Source organism: Protobothrops mucrosquamatus, unplaced genomic scaffold (genome assembly GCF_001527695.2).
Source record: "Protobothrops mucrosquamatus isolate PMUCROS unplaced genomic scaffold, P.Mucros_1.0 scaffold_13, whole genome shotgun sequence".
Classification (NCBI taxonomy): domain Eukaryota; kingdom Metazoa; phylum Chordata; class Lepidosauria; order Squamata; family Viperidae; genus Protobothrops; species Protobothrops mucrosquamatus.
The window spans coordinates 104,997-123,742 of record NW_015386089.1 but is presented as its reverse complement, the minus strand read 5'-3'; the positions used below and the strand labels follow the sequence as shown (position 1 = coordinate 123,742).

The following is an 18,746-nucleotide window of genomic DNA, read 5'->3' as shown; positions in this document are numbered from 1 at the left end:
CGCCACCCATGAGTTAACTCTGAACAATTTTTCCACTTCTCTCTTTAAATCTTCAGGTTGGCAGGACAAAACCAAAGCTAATTCTGTTATGAGTTCCTCCTCCAATTTTTCTTGAGCATTTTCAGACAACCCTCTTATTCTCAACGCATGTTCCATTTCTCTAAATTGTGCCATAAGAATCTCATTCTGATTTATATCAGTGCTTTCTTCCACTTTGCCCATTCTAATTTCTAAAACTTCAATATGCTCCTCCGCCTCTTCCACCCTCACTGCAACACGATCTACATTATCAGCCAAAGCTTGCAATGCAAACACTATACCTTAACTGCGCATGCGTGAGAGATGGCGGTCTTCTGGAAATAGCTCCGAGATGCGGAGCCCGAAAACGGCGAGAGGGGGAGCTTGGAAAGCTCCCCGAAGGCCCGGAGTTCCACTCCCATGTGGGTGCCTCTCCTGGTGAGCCCCGGACTGGATACGGGACGTTTGGGGGCGCGGGGGGCGCGGGGGGCGCGGAGCCGATTCGGTCATCGTTCTTGGCCGTTTTTCGGCCTTTTCCAGCTTACCCGGCCTTCCCGTCCGCGGCGGCCCCGTTGATGGTTGGCGGGCGGCGTCTCCGGCCTTCTCCAGCCCGCTCGGCCCAGACCGCTCGGCCTGGACCACCTGGAGGTCCGGAGATTTCCCTCCACGGGGGTGCCTCCCCTGGCGTGGGGGTGTCTCTGGCGACCGGAGGGCCTCTCGAGTGATCTTGGAGGCCCGCGTGGGTTCGGCGGCCTCCTCGTCGGCTGCGATGGCCTGGCCAGGGACTTTGTGGGTGGCTCTGACGGCCCCTTCAGGCAGCCTCTCCGACGACAGCTTGCAGCCTCCCCGGCGATCGGGGACCTCGGAGGGCTTTTTGGACAGCCTCGACGGCCCCCTAGTGGTGTCAGCTCTGGGGGATGGCCGCGCGGCCTGTTTGGGCGGCCTGTCCGGGGCCCTCTTTGGCCGGCTTATCTTCAATGGCCTGGAGGCCTTTTTTGAGACCTTCCGGGGGTTTTGNGGAGAGGGTGGAGGAGTAGGTTTTGTTTGCTGTGATATCTGTACAGCTGGAGAAGAAGAGCTCAAGCCTTTCTGAGGAGGAGGAAAATTTCCCCCCCGCTTTGAAGCCATTTTACTTTCACTACCCTTCTTCTCAAATTTAATTTATATAATACAATGTCCCATAAAGTTCTTCTTTTTTGAAACTGCCACAAAAAAAAGCAAAAACAGATATTTTGTTCACCTACAGTCCAGTAACTCTAAAACAATAATAATCCAGCAGAAAGTGAAAGCCAAAGTAAAAGTCCTCAATAAGTGAAAGTCTCTATTAAAGAGCAAAACGCCCTTCCGCGGCCATTTTTTCCTCTTTTTTTTTTTCCTCCTTCTTAAACTTTAATCTTGATGGAGAAGTTATTAAAATCAGAGCTGAAGGCTCTTATTCATGCCTCTCTCAAGCACCTGGATCACTCTGTCTGCTCCAAAGTCTACTCACAATCTCCTTTAAGCAGAGGATGAGTCCGTGTCTGGCTTCGTTCTTAGAACGGAGGCAGCCCAAAGCGCGGAGAAAAGTCCCTGACTCCGGGGGAACTCACCTCCACCCCCACAGCTATAAAACTGTGGGAGCTCAGGAGTTCTACCCCTATCAGAGAGACTCTCCCCCCTCCCCTTTGCCCGGGGAAGGGGATTCAAGCCGCGGAGCAGCTGTTTGACCCTGCTCCTGCGGCTTTTACGCGTCCTCGGGGCAGGCGGCGAAAGGAAAAGCCGCCATCGGCACAGGAACTCAAACCGGAAGTCCACTGTATTAATGTTTTTGATGCTCCTGGTTCTAATGAAATCCTGGTCCACTGGGGTTGAGATAGCTAGTCAGAGATTGCTCTTGTCTCCCTACAGAACCAATGGCCTTTCTGTACCACTGGCTGTGGATGATAATTATAGAGCTGTTCCACGCAACATCCTCACTTCAGTGGACAAACTTTGCAGCAAAGCTAAGCCGTATTTTCCCCAAGTTATCCTCTTCTCTCATGTCTCTGAAAGGCATTTAGCATCCATCTGCACAGTATTCTTCGCACACAATGAAGTGTTCAGCTTGAAGAGAGCCCAGCCTAGTAGTCACTGCTCCCCCTGAGCTGCCATTTGCTAGACCCAGAGAAGCAAGAAACTCAATGGCTGCTCTCTCTGCAGCAGCTTGTCCACCGCACTGCTTGCTCTCTTCCTGCCACCAGAGGCTATTTTCCCACAAGTTTAGTTATTATGCTCCATGAATAAAAAACAAAAAAGGGTTAAAAAGCTTATCACTCAGCTCACCATCACTTTATAAAACTGTTTAGTTAATAGTTATTTGTACAGTCTTAAGAGTAGCAACTAGCAATTCTCAGGAATAAATCATAGCACAAGGAAAGCAAGAACAAAACTCATTTATGATTGGATACATCTTCTACTATCATCAACTCATGCCTACATGGTTAGATCCATATTGAAGTCAGGCTTTTATAACCCTGCAACTACGCTATGTTTGCATGACACCATAAATCACTAAGGAGGAAATAACCTGTGAGTTATTTCGGGGTAGACAAACAACACTTTCCCCTTTCTAACAACACAAGCAAAATCATTGTTTGCCCTCCCTAAGGCTCTTCTCCTGAGCCATATCAGATGACATTCCTTGGTAGATAGGGCCTCCTGCCCCATATTGGGCCCTAGATGATCTGGGATAGCCTCATGGTTGTCATGGTGGCCAGGAACTTCCAAGCAGAATCAGACCTCACTCCCAGAGAAGGCAAATTGAAATCTTCTAGGACCATTAGTCTGGAAAACTCCATTGCCAATCTAGGATTGAAGTCAAGTAACTTAGGCTGGGAGATTGCAATGCAGCAGGAAGACTGGTACAATGGGGACAATCCTAACTGATTCCTAGATCCCAACTTAAAGAAAAGCAATTCACATCCTGTAACATGCAGAGCAATGCCCTTGAAAATCATTACAGCCTCCCAGATAAGTACTACACTTTCACCCCTGCTCTGGAGTCTCGATTGATGCCAGGTAGGTACATTTCCAAGAGGGGAATATCCTCTCTGGGATTGAACCAAGTTTCAGGAATACTTGCAAGCATTTCATTATCCTAACCAGGTAATATCATCAGGGTAATGAAATGTTTGCAAGAAAACAAACAAGCTCAGAGAGCACCAAGGAACTGTCATTTCAACCCTGAGCTACAAATATTCTCCTTCATTGGTTATCATGGTTAATTAGAAGTGTAATTGAAAGGATTCTCCTGTTTCTGTAGCTTGCCTGGCAGGAAATTCCTTCCCTTCCTATCCTCGTGAAAGCATAAAGCTTCAACGTGATATCAGGCAGCAGGATTTCCTGCTGGCTCTGAAATGGGAGGGGAGCCCAGCGAAGCAGCTGTGTGGGTGACATCGAAGGCTAGCCACACACATTATGCATGAATTATATTTTCCTCATTATGCAGGACTAATTTTTCTCACCAGAACCCTGCACAAACCTTCTCCAAGCCACAATTAAAGTTTCAATAGCCTAACCCACTCACCAGTCTGGGGCCTTTGTTACAGCATTACATGCTTTTCTCCCCAGACATTTAGAGAATTGAGAGTAAGGAATGTGGTTTGATGCCTGCTTTGCCAAACTGAACTTAGAATCAAGTCCCATAAGTGCTCTACCTTTGTAATTTCCTTTACTACCTTCATACAAGTCATATGGAAGGTTAGTTTCTGTGAACCTTTGTCCCTGATTGATAAAAGGAGTGAATTAGACTTGTTCCCTTGGTGAATTGATCTGAGAAACAAGCCTTGGCTGTTACTTTGACTTACAATCAAGCTGCTCATAAAGGATGCAGCCAATGTGAGCTAGTGATCGAGGTGTTGGCTCAGCAGTGACACACTCAGCTTTTGGCCTCTCTTCAGGCAGGGAAGCTGCCTTGGTTACTTTGGGCAACTCATTCTCTCTCAGTCCAACCTACCTGATAGGGTTGTCACTGAAGGAAAAATGGAAAAGAAGGAGCACTATGTGTCCTGCTCTGAGCTCCTGAAGGAAAAACAGGACCTAAGAGATGTGACTTTTTTCTGGAGGAGGACTGCAAGCATCTCAGAAAGTGGCTGCTGAAAAAGGCAGCACTTTGTGTGCTGCTGTGTTTGACTTCCTGTGGGAGTTCTGTAGAAGATTTCTCTCCCATGACATGATGTAGTACAGCTATGCTTTCCTTTCATTTTCCGTTGTGCTTGATATCTTTGTGAGAACTTTTCAGAAACCTTCAGGCAGCTGGAGCAAAACTTTCAAAATGAAGTTTAAAGATATTGTTGAGAAGTTTTTCCGGAACAGAATAGCACTAAATTTCATTGCCACAATTATCTTGGCAGTGATTGAAGAAATTACAGAACGTGAATATACCTGCGCCCCACCGCCATGGAATCTAATTTATTTTATAATATTGTTAGTGTTACCATTTCTCATTTTCTTCATCCTGAATTTTATTATTCAGATGTATATGTTAAATTCGTTTGATGTTAAAAAAGGCGAAGGGTGCTGCAGTTTATGGTGCTGCAGGTTATGGCAGAGTTCCTTCCCCCCCTTCATGTGGCTTGTGATTGTTTTTTTGGATGGAAGGTATTTTCAGTGTGCAATGAGTACAGATCACAATGCACCAATAAAGCCAACTAATTTTGAAGCGTCGGCAATATCTAAGGTAAGCTGTTGTGTTGTTTTTTTTCTTCTATTTCATCTGACACTTGCCATAAAATCCTGATAAAATTGTCGTAAATTTGAAATTTGATTTGAAACTATAACATTTCTTTGTGTGTTCACTCAGGAGGAAAGAAAGGCTAAGCTGCATAACTTGGAGCTCATATTGAACTCCTAATAGATGCTTGATATTGTGAAAAGAAGCTGTTTTTCAGGATATTTTAGATTTGAGAGAAAGAAAGAGAAATTTAATCCTTTCTCTCCTAGATGCTTTCCCATTCTGTTGTAACTGGAAAGTGGGAAACATTAATTTATTAGATATTCAAATGGGTAAATATGGGGGTGCAGAGGAAAAGCACATAGATGAGTATCCATCTCAGGTCAAGAAAGAAATTGGAAACCTATTCAACTTTTTTGCTTTTAGCTTTTTCACACAACCAACAGATTGTCTTTAGCAACAAACTTCTTCAGATTATAGCTACCAGTATTCTAGTCCATGATGTATTTATCACAAAGTCGTTTGTATTCCATTGAATCTTATATCACAATTTAGCCCTTATGGAACTTCAATCATTCTGATACAAGCAGATCAATTTCTGCACACAACTGTTATGTAATAGCCTGGTTTTCATTAGATTCTTTATGGTGATTTGTTTTTCTTTTTGTCCTGATTTGAAAGTCTGGTATGAAAAGTTGCTTCCCAAATGTACACTAAAAACAGCCTGTTGAAATAAATACTAACTTGGTAAATTTATTGTTGCACATATTTTTAGGAAAACCTTAGCTTTCTTGATGACCTCAACCCATAAATTAAATTAAATTAAATTAAATTAGGAACTATGTGAATATTGGGCATTTGGGATATCAAAGACAGGGTTGCTTTTGCTTTCAAATTCTGGAATATATTACCAGAGTTATATTATTAATGTAGCCTTTCTTCTTACCTCTTTCAGACTGTTGGATTAATCCTGCTCTTAGTCATTACTTCAGCGATGCTCGTACACTATTGTTGGAAGAATAAGAACGAGCCCCAGCAGTCTAATACTGGGCAGCAGTCTAATACTGGGCAGCAGTCTAATACTGGGCAGCAGTCTAATACTGGGCAGAATTCATCCGAGAATACAGGTAATCCTCAACATATAACGATAACTGAGGCTAGAATTTCTAGGCGAAGCAGTATTTAGGTGAGTTTTGCCCGTTGTATGACATTTCTTGCCACAATTAAGTGAATCACTGCAGTTGTTTTTTTTAAACTATTTTTATTTTATGCAAAAATAGTTAAAACGCAAAACACTAAAATATTTTAGAAAAAAACAAAGGAAAAAAGTAACAAACATTGAAAAGAAAAAGGTGCATTAAAAAAATAGACCAACACATATACATATATTGTTGTCCCTAGTTGAATGCTGATTAATATATTACAACAATATTAGTTTCCCACCCCTTGTGAAACAGGCCCAAATAATTTTAAGTTACTAAACTACTAATTCTATTTTACAAATTGTTAACCTGTCATCTATATAGTGTATCAGTAACAAAATAGTTAACAGGAAGAACAGTAATAATTCAAAAAGACAAGATTAAAATTCCAAAACCCTCTGTTAACAAACTGTTATTGTAAACAACTCATAGCAAATTTATCACAGCTTCTTAACTATCCCAAATCATTCCCCAAATTAACCCTGATTAGTCCCCGACTAAATATCCACATTTGTTTCTTAATGCCATCTCTTATCAATTATTTGTTTGATTGAATTCAGTAAATCCAATCTCCAAAGCCAGACTATTTTCCCAAAAAAGTCCAGATGAAATTGTTCCCCAGTTAAAGGCGATAAAAACCGTTCCCCAATCCTCTTCAATCCACTTAACAAAGACCAATTTACCACTTACCATCTAGACAGTTTTCTGCTATTATACTGTATCGAAATACTGACTTGAACTTCAGGAAGGTGTATGAACTTAACTCAGTTATTTCTGAGTCCATATTTCTTCCTAACAAACATACTGCTTTGAGATCACATTCCTTTTGTGGATTTAATTGATTTACTGTCAGTTTCCTCTGAATATTTTCCAGCATCTTTATGAGTTCATCAAAAATTTTAAGAAAGCTTTCAGCTAAAGATTGCGTTGCCAAGCAGTAAGGCTCCACCCTCACGCTACCCTGAAGGCAGCCACCCTTAGTCCCCCAAACAGCAGCCCCTACAGTGCCAAGAAAGTCCACATAGTAGGAGCATGCTCACAGGGCAAGGTCCAGGGTTCCAAGTCCAATCCACCAAGCAGGGTCCGGGCACAAGACCAGGGCAGTCCTCAGGACAAGAAACAGGTCCCAAAAAAGAAGCATTTTCCAAAACTCCAATGAAGCAAAGGCCACAAGAGAACGACAAGGTCCAAAACAAAATGCAAAGAGCAATCTTCCAAGTGAGGCAAGGCAAACAGCAACAGCCCAACTGTTCCTTGCTGCCCACCCCATTGTAACCAACCAAATCCATGCAATATGTTTTCACAACAGTCAGCCCAAACACAGCTTTGTATATGGCTCCCTCCTTCTTCTAGCTGGATGATCTTGAGGCAGCGTCTCGAGGGGGTACAGTCTCTACGATCGATTCCCCAAGGATCCCCCTTCTCATCCCCCCTTCCCACAGCTCATGGCAGTCTGTCACTGCATAACAGCAAAGCACAGCAAGCATAAGGTGACAGCTGACAATGGGATTCTTCCTTAAGAAAGGAACAGTGATGAAGATATTTTAAAGGAAAGAAGGAAATTATAAGAAACTACTAGATTACCCCACTGTCCCTGACTATAAATAAGTAAATGTAGAGAATGACCTACTTCATAATTTCACCAAGCCATGGTTAATTCTAGATACGCGCTGTCTGTTGAAGGTGTGCTAATGCCAGCTTAACAGATGAGCAGAACAATCTTGGCTTGATTGGTTAATTTCTAGGAGTTCATTTTGCTCTTCTTGCATTAATCTTCTGTGGTTTGATTAGACATTTGTGTGAGGAGCAAAGCACAGGACCAGATCAAAATCAAAGAATACCTTTTGACTAAATAAGTTTACTAATAGCTTTTGACTAAAATAGTTTCTACAGGGTAAAAAAAAAAGAGTGTGTTCTGAGCCAGGAAGCAACTCAGAAAACATACTGGGATCCAGGTTATTCTTGATGGGGATTTGATGTAAGCTTGCTGCTAGTAGGAGTGTAAGACTACTTTTCTCTCAGCCATGCTATATTTGCATGTTTTTACTTTTGCTTAACCTTGTGGAAATGTCATATGGCAAGTGATTTATGTTCAAAGGAAAACTGAATGTAGATGGTCCTCCACCTCAAAAGTTGTTATCATTCAGGGAAGAGGAGTACAGCATAAAAATGATACATATTTGCTGCGAGATGGGAACAGCTTCTAAATGTCTCTCCTAACAGAAATTGATTAAGGTTTGGGTCAGGTCTGTATACTTTCCAATAGAAGAGGACAGCCAAAGCTTGCTTCACTCTTACAGCAGAAGCAGAGCTCACAGAATGGAGTACTCTAGGATTTTGGCCCCTTCCACACCACCACTGTTTTCATGTGGGAAGTCAGCCCCCCCAGAGAAGGAAATATTAAAAGGGCAGAAAAATATATTTCCTCAAAGGATCTTAAAGAGGCAAAAAAGCATGCCCAGTTTTTTCTTAATAGCCCCAAGTCTCCCTCCCCCAAGCAGAAACCAGCTCTGTAGAAATGCAGATGTAAATAATCCAGGAAGGTTGGAGGCCCCCAGCTAGAAGCTTAGGAAGACAAAGACACCTAAAATCTACATACCCCACCCAAACACTAAGACAGGACATAATAGGATTAACCCACAGATGCCAAAGGGCACACCCAGACTCAGGTCAGAATACATGACACAGGAAATACAAAGCCTCAAACAGGAACAGGAAACAACTCCAAACAAAAGCCTCAGAGGGTATAAAAATCCACTCCCTACATGTGCTCTCTCTTTTTCTTCAAGAGCCATCTTTCTGTCTGGCTCTTGTCTTCAATAAACTGCAACCTTCTTTCTAAAGCATTTGCCATGTTGTTTATTCCCGGCTTGGACTGAACCATGATGAAGACTTTTCCTTCAACATCATTCCCCCAAAACTCAAAAGTTTGGAGATGCTGTATAATCATTTTGACTTTTTCAAACCTAGAACTGCTGAGAAAAAGGAGCAAACATCACCCAGATTGTTGGGGGCAATATGCTGATTCTGTAAACCGCTTAGAGAGGGCTGTAAAGCACTGTGAAATGGTATATAAGTCTAAGTGCTATAGCTATTGCTATCACCACTACAGTCTTGAGCAACAAAAATTCCCCCTTTCACACACACACACACACACACACACACACACACACACACACACCTATCTGATCAGCAAAATTCAAAGTCAACATTTCATTTTTTCCCCACCACAAGCACAAAGTCCAAAAGCCGTTTCCAAATATAAACGGAATTAGTTGTGTTCTTTGCTTTAATCAAAGCAGTCAATTTGGCCATCTCTGCTGCATCAACTTTTGCACCCATTTGTCTGTTGTGGGAATCAAAGCATCCTTCCATTTTTGTGCATAAAGTATTCTTGCTGCTGACAGCATATCCATCAAAGTTCCATTTTCCCCCAAGTTCCTTATCTATTAAACCTAAGAGAAAAGTCTCTGATTTCATCTTTATATTCACTTTAAGAATATTCTGTATTAGGATATGAATTCTGCTTCAATATTTCTTTGATTTATCACACGTCCACCATAAATGAAAAAAGTTTCTTCTTTACGTATACTTTTCCAACATTTATTTGAAATACCTTTATACATTTTTTTGACAATTTGTGCAGTATTAGATACCAACAGTACATTATATCATAAAAATTGTGTTTTAAATTATAATTTAATGTGAACTTTAGACCTTTCATCTACACATTTTCCCATTGTTCAAGCATTATATTATATCCAAAGCTCTTCCCATTGATTCACACATTGCTTTACATATTCATTCTTCAAGTTCAATTTCAATAACAATTTATAAACCTTAGCAATAATATGTTCATCGCTACCAACCAATAGGACTTCTAATTAATTTTCCACAAAGTCAAATCCATAGCTTTTTAAAAATAAAATTTAAATCTTTCTTTCAATTGTAAATATGTAAACCATGACAAACACATCCATCTGATTTCAATTCCTCTTTAGATTTGAGGATAGGGTCACCATAATTGAAAGATATTATTTGCCCATAAGTCCACCACTCTGGCCTCACCACCATCTCTTTTCTAAAAACAAAGCCTCTTGGGGTGATACCTAAAGGGGCATCTTCACAGAGAATCTTACTTTATATTTATTCCAAACTCTTAGGATAGTGTGTCTATCAAAATGGTTGTTAAAATCAACCTTTACTTTAACCCAGTGGTCCCCAACCTTTGCGGCTTGGTAGCCTGGCTGGAAACTGGATTGCATGAGTGGTGGGCCAGTGCATATGTGCACGTGCAGTCCAACTTGTGTAAGTTGAGATGTGTGCATGCGCACGGGCCCACTGCTTGTGCAACCCAGTTCCAAATAGGCCTGGTAATGGGCCTCGGCCTAGGGGTTGGGGACCTCTGCTTTAACCTTATCATATGACAAATAGCCATGCCATCCAAATCTTAATTCATGGCCTTCCAGCTCAAGTAACCTATTATTTTGGGGAGTCACCCACTCTTTCAGCCAGAGCAAACAGCAAGCATCAAAGTACAATTTCAAATCTGGTAAACCCAAACCTCCTCTCTCTTTATCATCTTGCAATCATTTATATCTAATTCTTGTTTTTTCCCCCTTGCCATATAAATGTAGAAATATCCATCTCCATCTTGTTTAAATGGAGTATCGGTTATAAGTATTGGTATAGTTCACGGGTCGGCAACCCGCGGCTCCGGAGCCGCATGCGGCTCTTTCAGCCTCTTCTGCGGCTCCCAGCCATGTGCAGTGCCAAAAAAAAAAATAGGACTCAAAAAGTTGAACCAATCAATTCAAACTTCTCACGAAAGAAGTTTGAATTGATTGGTTCAACTTCTTTGGTTTGTAGGACGCTGTTTGCCATGGGCTCAACATAGACGGGAGGGGGGGGAAGATAGCTCTGGAGGGAGACAGCCCTGTAGCAAGAAGCCGGCGGTCCGAGCGGAGCGGCATGGAAGACCTACCGGTCAGCGTGGGAAGCTCCAGTGTTGCCGGTGAGTAAGGCTTGGCCCCCGCAGCCCAGTTCCGCACCCCGATGACCAGCTGGATTGGCTTTCACGGCTCCAGCCCGGGGACGCCAGCAGCATAGAAAGCGGTTTGGCGGCGCTGCCGTGGGCGGGGTGTCCTTGCAGCGGACAACTTGGGCCTGGATATTTCCTGCGGCTTGCGACTCGGGACCGGAGACACCAGTGGCGCACGGCCCGGACTGTCTGCGTTGCCATGGGACCACCCCCCTGCGGTGCCAGCTAATGCGGCATGTTTCCAGCGGCGAAAAAGGGGCCTGAGCAGCGGCAGAACAAGACGCTGGGCAGCACGAACTGAGCACGGTCTTGATAAGCAACAAGCCAAGGCCCCGCATCCCTCCTGCCGCTGCTTAGTTTGTGCTGCCCAGCGTCTTGCAATCAGTTGGAGAAAACAGGTGGATAGGATTGCAGCCAACGATAGTAGGATGTTAGAGCCGCCAACTCTGGTCTCCACCCGGGCGGGCAGGTGAGCGAAACCCCGAAACCTTTTGCGTTTGTTTGCAAAGAAGCAATGAAAGCCAGTCCAGCTGGTCGTCGGGGTGTGGAACTGGGCTGTGGACGCCTGCCCGCCCGGCTGGAGAGCCTGCGCCTCCCCTTCTCCTGCACCCGGGGAAAGAGGGCCGGCCCCGAGCCTGTCCTGGAGAACTTTTTAGGCCCCGGATACCCCCACCCCCTCCCCCCTCAGCCCATAGCCAGGCACTGCAGCTCCGCAGCAGGAGGGAACCCTCCGGACCTTCGGTTTTCCCGGCTTGCCAACGAGGCTTGCAAACTCGGCTCCTGCCAGGGAAGCAGCACCTTTTGGGACAGGCTCTGAGCAATTGCATGCTTCGGGGAAGGAGCATGGAGGCCTGCAAGCAGGCAGGCAGGCAGGCAGGCAGACGCTGGGCAGCACGAACTAAGTGGCGAGCAAAACCCCGAAACCTTTTGCGTTCGTTTGCAAAGAAGCAGTGAAAGCCGGTCCAGCTGGTCGTCGGGATGCGGAACTGGGCTGCGGACACCAGGCCTTGCTCACCGGCAACGCTGGAGCCTCCCACACCAACCAGTAGGTCTTCTGTGCCACTCCGCTGGGACCGCCGGCTTCTGACTGCGTGGCTGCCTCCCTCTGGAGCTGTCTTTCCCTCCCCCGGGCCATGCGCCACCAGCATCTTCTCTTTGCAACGAAACACAAAAGATTTCGGGGTTTCACTCACCTGCCCACCCGGGTGGAGACGAGTTAGTGGCTCTAACGTCCTACTATCGTTGGCTGCAATCCTATCCACCTGTTTTGTGCAACTGATTGCAAGCCAAGCGCTGCCTGGTTCTGAATTAATAGCTTGGGGGGGAGCGCGAAGCCCACTGATCTGCGTGATCCCAATGACCGAGCTGACTTTTCAGGAGCCTCCATCGGATTGGAACTTTCCTGTCCGATTGAACTTAGTTAAGGCAGGACGGTTCTTAGCGTGGTGTTCACATGTTAGTTAGTGGGGCTGACTAGTTCTCTGGCAAGGGTGCCGCGCTCCGGCCTTCCTCCTAAGTGCCGTCCTCGGAGGGGTAGTTCAAGGCACCACTTTCAGCCGGCTCCTTTGGCGCGGCCCCAATTCTGCTCCGGGGAAACGAGGGCTGGGCGGAGTGGGGCAGCGCTGCCTATCTCAGTCACGTGGAGGGCCGTGTAAACACCACCAGATGGCTCCGCAGTTGCCACCACCGCCGGGGGAGATGAGCAGGCTGTTGCTCCCGCGGTTGCCTTCCCGCTGCTATGGAAGATAGCCTGGTCCGCACCTTTGGGGGCCTCAGCCTCCAGCAGTCCTGCCGTGCCCAAGGCAAGCCCCCTCCCGCTCGCCGCTTCACCAAAGGGGGGAGAGCAGTCTTTTCCGAGGGGAGGTGAAGCCAGGACGGCAGAGCCGTCCATACCAGAGCTGGATGCGGGTAGGGCCGGTGCATGTGTCGCCTTAGGCTCCACTCTTCAATCAAGCCCCATTACGTGTGTGCGCATGCGCACATTTTGCGGCTCCCAGTTTTTTTTTTGTGAGGGAAACGGGTCCAAGTGGCTCTTTCACCATTTTAGGTTGCCGACCCCTGGTATAGTTTGAAACAGAAAAAGCATCTTTGGTAAAACATTCATCTTGATCACTGAAAATTCTCCCCACTAATGTTAATTGCAATCTATCCCATCTTAATAAATCTTTTTAAATATAATTTCAAACAGGCACAAAGTTATTTTGAAACAGTTTAGCATTTGTGTTTGACAATATAACCTTTAGGCGTTTCACCTTTTTTTCCACTTTTAAACCCAACTTTTTAGTCAATAATCCTGAGACAAGCATTGTTGTTGTTTTTTGTTTATTTTGAAATCCACCAAAGCTCCAAACTCATATAGGTTGTCCATCAGATATTTTATACTGGTTTTGGGGTTTTGTAAGAATATAATTAAATCATCAGCAAATGCTCTTGATTTATAAACATCATTTTTGATATTTATACCTGTTATTTTCTTATCTTGCTTAATATCTCTGTTTCAAAACTTCCAACACCAATATAAAAAGTAAGGGAGATAAGGGGCATCCTAGTCTGGAACTTTTCTGAATTTCACATGGTTTAGTTAAATCTCCATTAATAATAATATTTGCTTGTTGTGACATATAAATTGCTTTAAACCCCTGAATAAATTTCTCCCCAAAATCCATATCTTCCAGAACTTTAAAAAAAACCCAATTTAAAGGCCTTCTTTGCATCCAAAAGCATTAAAGCTGCCTGTTTCTCATTATGATATTGTAAAATATTCAATAATATTCAAAACAGTCCTCACATTATCTCTTAACTGCCTTTTTAGCAAAAAGCCCGATTATCCCAAAGATGCTTTTTCCTGAAGCAACTGGACTTTCTTGTTTTTCTTTGAAGACATTTCACTTCTCATCCAAGAAGCTTCTTCAGCACTTCTTCGATGAGAAGCAAAACATCTTCAAAGAAAAATAAAAAAAGTCCAGTTGCCTTGGGAAAAAGCATCTTTGGGGTAACTATGACCTGGATGATTGAGAATCTCAACAGACAAAAAGCCTGAATGATCTTCATGAATGTATGTCCGTAAAATCTTCTTCAATCTTGCTGCCAAAATTGCAACAAAAATTTTATAGTCATTATTTAATAATGAAATTGGTCCATATATTTTTATCCTTAAGGCATCTTGATCCTCTTTTGGTAGTAACACAATGTTGGCTTCTTTCTAAGTTTGAGGCATCATTGCAATACCTTCAGCCACTAAAGGATATAATCCTTTATATCTTTTAATGGTTGAAGGAGTTGGTCCTCAAAACATTTGTAATAAAGGCCATTCTGGACCTAGAGCTTTACCTGGTTTCATTTTTAATAGCTTCTGAGATTTCAAAAGTAGTTACTGGATCATTCACAAGTTGTCTCTGAGCTTTGAGAGTTTAAGTAAATGTTGTCTTTGCATCTATTTTATGCATATCAAATTCCTGCTTCTTATAAAGGTTGGAGTAAAAATTGTGAAAGGACTTTTTAAATAAGATCATTATCTATTATTTCATGGTCACCTTCATGAATTTTCTCAGTCATTATTTTTTCTCTTTGTTTTCTTAATTGGACAAGAAGCAAGCGATGGAAACTCATCAAGGAGTGAAGCAACCTAAATGGACTAAAACATCTCTGGGTAATTTTCTAGTGATGGCAAATCTGGAGTTTACTCTATATGTTTTGTTGATTTCAATGTCCATTTTCTTTTCTTCCTAATTAGTTAACTATCATTCTTGCTTTCTTGCTCTAGTATTCCTTGCAGGCTATCCAACTTGTAGCTGGAAGTGCTGTTATGCTACCAAATAGGAATAACTTAGGACCCTTGGACCACTGGACTTACCTGAGAACACAAATCTAGATGGTTGCGATTTTTGATAGGAGAGGCCAGTAGGCTGGGTCCCCTTTCAGCTGTTTTTTTTTTTTTTGGTTTAATCATGTTTTGGTTTTAACAGCACATTTTGATATTTGCTTTTTTTCTTTTTTCTTTTTCTTTTTACATGTTAATAGACTAGTTTAATGCTGATTTATTCTAACTGCTTGCAAGATTTTAAAGTGGATTCTTTGTGTTTTCTTTTACTGCTTTATTAGTCATGGCAAATCACTTTTCTTTACTTTGTATGAAAGTAGAGGGCAACTTCTTGAGCAGCAAACATTTGTATCGGATCTTCACTACAGGGCTTTTACATTTTATTAATTTTTAAAAGCTCTGGTCTTTTTTTTTTAATTTTTGATGAAATTTGTCTTTCCCACTTATTTTGTGGGAAAGTTTATTTCAACCTTTTTTAAGGTTATTGGTGTATTTGGTGTTTCCCTTGTCCTAGAGAGGAATTTATGACTGGCTGTAAAAGCTCAGCTACAGAAGAGTCTTGGATTACATTAAAGTCCAGTGTTTCTCAACCTTGACAATTTTAAGGCATGTGGACTTCAACTCCCAGAATTCCACAGCCAGCATTGCTGGCTGTGGAATTCTGGGAGTTGAAGTCCACATGCCTTAAAATTGTCAAGGTTGAGAAACACTGCATTAAACATTCAAACAATGCATCAACTTAAGGATGAAGCTCTTTGGGGAAGCCTTCGGGAAAAAAATGCTTTTCAATTTACATGTTCAAATTGAAAATTTAGATAAAACGTTTGATAAAATAACAACAGTTTTAAATCAACCCAAAGGTGATATTCATATGCACAATAAGTAATAGCAGTTAAACCAAATAAATTATTGGATGGATTGGGATTTAATTTGCTGCTGGCAGACTTGAAGGAGAAGGAGTCTGGTTTGAAAACTGCAGGCTGGTTGGAGAAGGCTGAAAGAGGCATGGATTTTAAAGTCACAAAGTTTGCAGAACGGATTTTTTTTTTTTTAAAGAAAATGAATGGAGATTGGGGAATGGACATTATATTTAACTGGAAAATGAACTGTGGGAAGTCAGCTCCCCAGAGAAGGAAATATTAAAAAGGGCAGAAAAATATATTTCCTCCCAGGATTCTAAAGAGACAGAAAAACATGCCAGTTTTTTCTTAATAGCCCCAAGTCTCCCTCCCCCAAGCAGAAACCAGCTCTGTAGAAATGCAGATGTAAACCATCAGGAAAGTTGGAGCCAGACGCTCAAGAAAACAAAGACCTAAAATCTGCATACCCCACCTGTGACAGGACATGGTAGGATTAACTCACAAAGGCCAGAGAGGCACACCTAAACTCAGGTCAGAATACGTGACACAGGAAATAGCCTCAAACTATTCCAAACAAAAGGCTTTCAGAGGGTATAAAAACCTACTACCCGTGTGCTCAGCCTTTCTTTTCTCTGGTCTTTCCTACAGGAACCATCTTTCTGGCTCTTCAATAAACTGCAGCCTTCTTCCCAAAGCAGTCACCATGTTGTTTATTTATCCCCGGTTTGGATAAACCAGGATGAAAACTTTTCCTTCAACAGAATGTTAAGAGCCATTGTATTTCAACTTGGGGGGGGGGGGGTTGAACAACAAATGCTGTGGAGATATCCACCACAGAGTCTTATGATTTTGAGGAATGGGATCCAATTGTTGGGAAAGATCCCGGTTAAAAGTTTAAGGAAAAGCCTTATCATTAAGAATCAATTAAGGATATTTGACTTTGGAGGGACCAGAGATAACGATTGTGATGCTGTTAATTTTACCTATTAATTGTTTTTTTTATATAGTAGATAGAGTCACATCAAATGGGTTGGTTAAACATAGTTGTAGAAGTTCATAAACTGTATCTGCTTCACAAGGGGGGGAATTATTATTTTTGAAATATATCAATATTCAACTAGGGGAGACAATTTATGTATGTGTTTTTTTTAATGCACACTTTCATTTTTTTGGTCTTGTCTAGTTTTGCTTTGTTTTTGTATTTTCTTTGTTTTCCTTTTTTGGAGTTTGTATTTTGATGTTTTGAATAAAAAAATAAAATTAAAAGAAAAGAATCTGCAACCTTTTCATTGAGCCTAGGAAACAATGGATTGTAACCAAAGAATTACCACACCTTACAAACATATTTGGGGATTACAAGGTTGTGAAATTGATTCAGAGTGGTGGACATATGTGGAAACACCTTTTATTGAAAGTTCAAGCAGGAGGCACACATTTTGGAACCACAAGAGAAGTTAGAGATCAGGGGTGTTGGGGAAGAAGTGGGAAAAAATAAAAAGTCAAGATGGCAGATCCACCATACAGTTTAATTTCTACCTCCTTCATGTATGTGCTGGGGCACATAAAAAGCATAGGATTTCGATTGCATGGTCATGGCCATCATTTGGACTTTTTTTTTACATACACACACATACACAAACACATGCACACACATACAAACACCTATGAATACCCCTGAAAGAGGTGTTAAGGAGATTCTCTATTTCTGGTAAACAACAGATTGATGCTGCAACTTCTGGCTGGTATTATACTTTTTGTAACCAAAATTATATCTGCAAAATAATTGCAATTACAACTGTAAATATGGATCCAGTTTTAAAGAACCTGCACATTTCAGTTTGTTTCTGTCAGTCTGAGGATGATGGCTTGAAGCCTATGGTCATTTAATTTGTAAAAAGTGACAGCCCACTGCAGGATACAATACAATATCAGTATTTGCCTTTGCTGCCAAGCATAAATGACAGAAAATCTTTGAGATACTTCTTGAACATTTGTGTACAAATAGCATTCTTCTCCTAATGCCTCCAAGGACAAAGAGAGGATTTGAGATCACCCACAAGTGCTCCGAACAGTTGCTCCTCATGTGGAGACTGCAAGACAAGTTTAGAGCTCTGGGAGATAAGGAAACAGCCATGTCAAAATAGCAGTTTTGAAAGGACACTGGATTCATGTACTTCATTTTCTAAACATTTTTGAAAATTGCTTGTTCACTTTTCTGCTATTAATAGTGTTTGGATGGGCAGGTTTTACATGCTTGATTGTTTCCTTCAATCCTTAATAAAAGAAGTTTTAAATACAAACTTTTCTTTGGAATAAACAATAAAAAAATGATTAAAATGTTGATTCCAGAAAGTCTTACACACGTGCTCCCAGGTTTCGTATATAATCATTCACTTACAGACTCACATCCCTGAAAAATAGCCATGCTCAAATCACTTTCAATTGAACACTGAGCCACAACCAGTTCTTTAGAAAAATGGACACCAAGTGAATTTAAAATAACAATAAACTTTACTCATTACAACATGTAGAAAGAATCATGACCCCAGGAAAAGAAAAAGGAAAAAAACCATTAGCAAAAGCTAGGAGAAAAAAAAACAAAAACAAAACTCTGCCTCCCAGCCAAGCAGAATTGCCTCAGGCAACCCAATAAGAGCATTCTGCAAATGGATACATGGCATCAATTGATGGAAAACAAAAACTGCAAGAATGTAACAAGTCATGCTTAGACTGAGGCAAACTGAATTGACAGGATTAAACCAGATAAACACAAAAACCCACCAGATTTACATTCTCCTCCCTTCCCCCAAGCTAGACTTGACCTTATCCACCACCCAGAAAACAGAATAAGGGCAATCAAGATACCAAAAAACATTAAGCTAATCAAGTATTCTACCAGGTATCTCAAACACAAAGGTCCAGGAGGGTATAAAAACCATTCTCTCATCCTGCCAAGTTGCCAGCTGACCCAGAACCCAACACGTCACTGCAGTTTTCTGGCTTCTGAAATAAAACCTTCTTTCTGGCAGCTTGCTTCCTGGCTTCTCATTTCATTCATCAGCACCAATTCCATCATCCTGGCTGGAGTTTTTTTTCTTCCGATTAACATATATAT

At 42.1% G+C, this 18,746-nt stretch overlaps 2 protein-coding genes across 3 annotated transcripts in view; one reads left to right on the top strand and one right to left on the bottom strand.

Annotated features, from left to right (window-relative positions):
- Window positions 1–18,746, bottom strand: part of LOC107294790 — a 35,098-nt gene that overhangs the window by 16,206 nt on the left and 146 nt on the right. The gene's annotated exons all lie outside the window — the stretch shown is intronic.
- Window positions 4,018–16,841, top strand: LOC107294887 (calcium homeostasis modulator protein 6-like). Of its 2 annotated transcripts, none has more exons than XR_001549053.1 (4): window positions 4,018–4,714; window positions 5,664–5,835; window positions 14,543–14,600; window positions 16,280–16,841. XR_001549053.1 is itself a non-coding variant. In XM_029285639.1 (4 exons), exons 1-3 carry the CDS (start codon window positions 4,310–4,312, stop codon window positions 14,578–14,580), a joined length of 618 nt encoding a protein of 205 aa, XP_029141472.1. In that variant the 5' UTR covers window positions 4,018–4,309; the 3' UTR covers window positions 14,581–14,600; window positions 16,280–16,312. The 2 variants fall into 2 exon arrangements, 1 of the variants encoding a protein (XP_029141472.1); XM_029285639.1 differs by having other exon boundaries at window positions 14,540–14,600; window positions 16,280–16,312.

Excerpts from the sequence above, each read along its gene's own strand:
- LOC107294887 (XM_029285639.1), top strand. The coding sequence starts at position 4,310 with ATGAAGTTTAAAGATATTGTTGAGAAGTTTTTCCGGAACAGAATAGCA. Across the intron at positions 4,715-5,663 it reads AAGCGTCGGCAATATCTAAG|ACTGTTGGATTAATCCTGCT; the intron begins GTAAGCTGTTGT and ends TACCTCTTTCAG. Across the intron at positions 5,836-14,539 it reads GAATTCATCCGAGAATACAG|AAGCAAGCGATGGAAACTCA; the intron begins GTAATCCTCAAC and ends TAATTGGACAAG.